The 2,315-nt window shown below is 40.0% G+C and overlaps 1 protein-coding gene across 2 annotated transcripts in view; it reads right to left on the reverse strand.

The window, feature by feature from the left end:
- dync1i1a (dynein cytoplasmic 1 intermediate chain 1a) overlaps positions 1 to 2,315 on the reverse strand; it is a 72,346-nt gene that overhangs the window by 47,440 nt on the left and 22,591 nt on the right. Inside the window, exon 9 of one of the 2 annotated variants that reach the window (XM_014011251.1) lies at positions 1,404 to 1,496. In XM_014011251.1, the coding sequence (XP_013866705.1) occupies positions 1,404 to 1,496 (93 nt within the window). Of the gene's footprint in view, positions 1 to 1,403; positions 1,500 to 2,315 lie in introns of both variants that reach the window. The other variant, XM_014011250.1, reaches the window with a different exon arrangement.

Here is a 2,315-nt window from a genome sequence, read left to right on the forward strand (position 1 = left end):
AGGATATAGAGTGTGTAAATAAATAACGCACCATTTTCACATCTGTACAGTGAGTGTGAGTGTATTGTAGTTGTTCAATTAAAAATATTTTATTGATCACAAAAGTAAATTATATAATATAATAGTAATTAAATAATAGTTCAAATGCATATATTTTAGTTTAGCTATGCTCCCCAGTGTAGGTAAGGATATAGAGTGTGTAAATAAATAACGCACCATTGTGACACATTCGTTTGAAGACGTGATTCTGCAGGTTTGTCATTCTTTGTGTCTTGCACTGGGTCAGATTCTGGCTTGTACATGTAAGGCTGGATTGACAAGTCTACGTTGTTGACATCCTTATACTTTCTTGCCATCTGCCATCACTAATATGCACCTTCAAATTTATTCATTTTTGTACTGTACTTTACGGTGTATATAAGTATATACATAAGCATATGTGTTTATGTATATGTGTATATATGCATTGGTACATTACTATATATCACATGTGTATATTGTGGGGTTTTGTTTGTTATCCTTTATTAATCTTTCATTATTCTTCTCAGCCTCTCTTGTATTAAGCTGCAGTAATGTGCAAATTTCCAGACTGTGGGATCAATAAAGTTTTATCTTATTTTATTTTATCTTAAAAACAGTTTTTAGTCGGTAGATAACTGTGTTGTTGCTATGAAACTACAAACATGGCCGAACGGGGTGGAGTTGAACGTTCAGTGACCTGGAGGGGGCGGGGTGTGAAATATCTCATTTATATTTAAAGAGACCGCACCAAAACAGCTTGCTCTGAGGTGCAACTCAGAACGGGGGTAAAGCAAGGAAAGCAAGGATTCTGTGGAGCAACAAAAACTAGGAATGAAGACCAAAGCATTGCAGTTTTATTTTAATAGACCATAAATGAATGATTTAGACGTGAAAAAGAAGGTTTTAAAAGCATGATATGATACCTTTAAAAGACATGTTGGTGCAAAACTTTAGCAGGGATGAACATAAATATGAGTTTCTCTTAATTGTGCAAAAATCATGGTGTGAATACTGTGCTGCAGCTCTCTGTGTGCATGAGCTTAAAGACAAACGAGGACAATCACTTAAAAGCTGTGACAGGAGAGAAGGTACGTTTAGCAAACCTTTTTATCTGAGCATCTGTTTAACTGTTTATTTATTCTGAGGTAGTCTGAGCTGGTGTAAATAGTCTGTGTGTAAATATAGGTCAACTAATAGCGGTTGAGAAATAGCATTGGTAACATGCTAAGTGGTTTTCCTCCAGATAATATTGCCTTTCCTTTGAAACTTTGTCGACTTGTTGCAAAATGTGCTCCTAAGGTAAACGCCACAATGTTTAYCATTTAAATATTGTTTAATGAACTGAGCCTCCACGTTAGAGTCAGCAGTGGCGCTCTTCAAACCTTCTTTGGTTTCCTTGCTTTCGTCGTCATCTCGCTGCTCAAACTCTGGGCCTGGCTTTGCCTCCATCATCTCTTCATCTTCCTCTTCTTCCTCTACTGAAAGGAGAGTTTAAAAAAACACAAGAGAGAGCACTCATGTTAATCAACAGCTGTTCCAATTTTCCTCGACCTCCCTCTGCGTGCCACCGCCCCCTCCTTTTTAACAAAATAATCATTCCCAGACATGCACCGGTACACCTGACTAACATTCACTCCAAACGGGTTGACTTTACAGACAGAGAGGTATTTGTGGGGGTTTTTGTTTGTTTGTTTTAGAGAAAAATGAAAATCTGAAGCAAAACTGCACCTGAATTTCGATTACAGGAAAACAGGAAACTGGATTTTGCTGATTTTATTGGACAAGCGTGATCTATACAAGTAGACTGAATGGTCAGTGTGAGCCCAAACCACAAACCAAGACACAGTGAGCAGAATATTTAACTCTGTGTGCCTCTCCTTCCCTTTCCCCTTTGACCTCAAGAATAAAGATCCTGTGATGTGTGTGTAAAAGGGGATTCCCTCTGCCTTCACTCCAATCAGACTCCAAATTACGCTTGACTCTCTGGGATTTATTGTGAAGCGTGTGAGCATGTGTGTGTGTGTGTGTGTGTGTGTGTGTGTTTCCAGTTCAAGTACGAAGGGTTATTGTCAACACAGGCACCTGCTTGTCCACCACTGCCCCAGTACCCCTCAGGGTATGTGTTGGTAACCCTCGCCAACCTTTCCTCTGTTCGGTTTCGTCTGGATGCTGAAAGTCAGGGGGCCCCTCGCGGAAGACCTCTTAACACCCTGACACCGCGACCAGACACCTGTGGTCCTCCAGCACACATGCTACACACACACACACACACACACACACACACACACACACAC

Source organism: Austrofundulus limnaeus, unplaced genomic scaffold, assembly GCF_001266775.1.
Source record: "Austrofundulus limnaeus strain Quisiro unplaced genomic scaffold, Austrofundulus_limnaeus-1.0 Scaffold78, whole genome shotgun sequence".
In the NCBI taxonomy this organism is placed as follows: domain Eukaryota; kingdom Metazoa; phylum Chordata; class Actinopteri; order Cyprinodontiformes; family Rivulidae; genus Austrofundulus; species Austrofundulus limnaeus.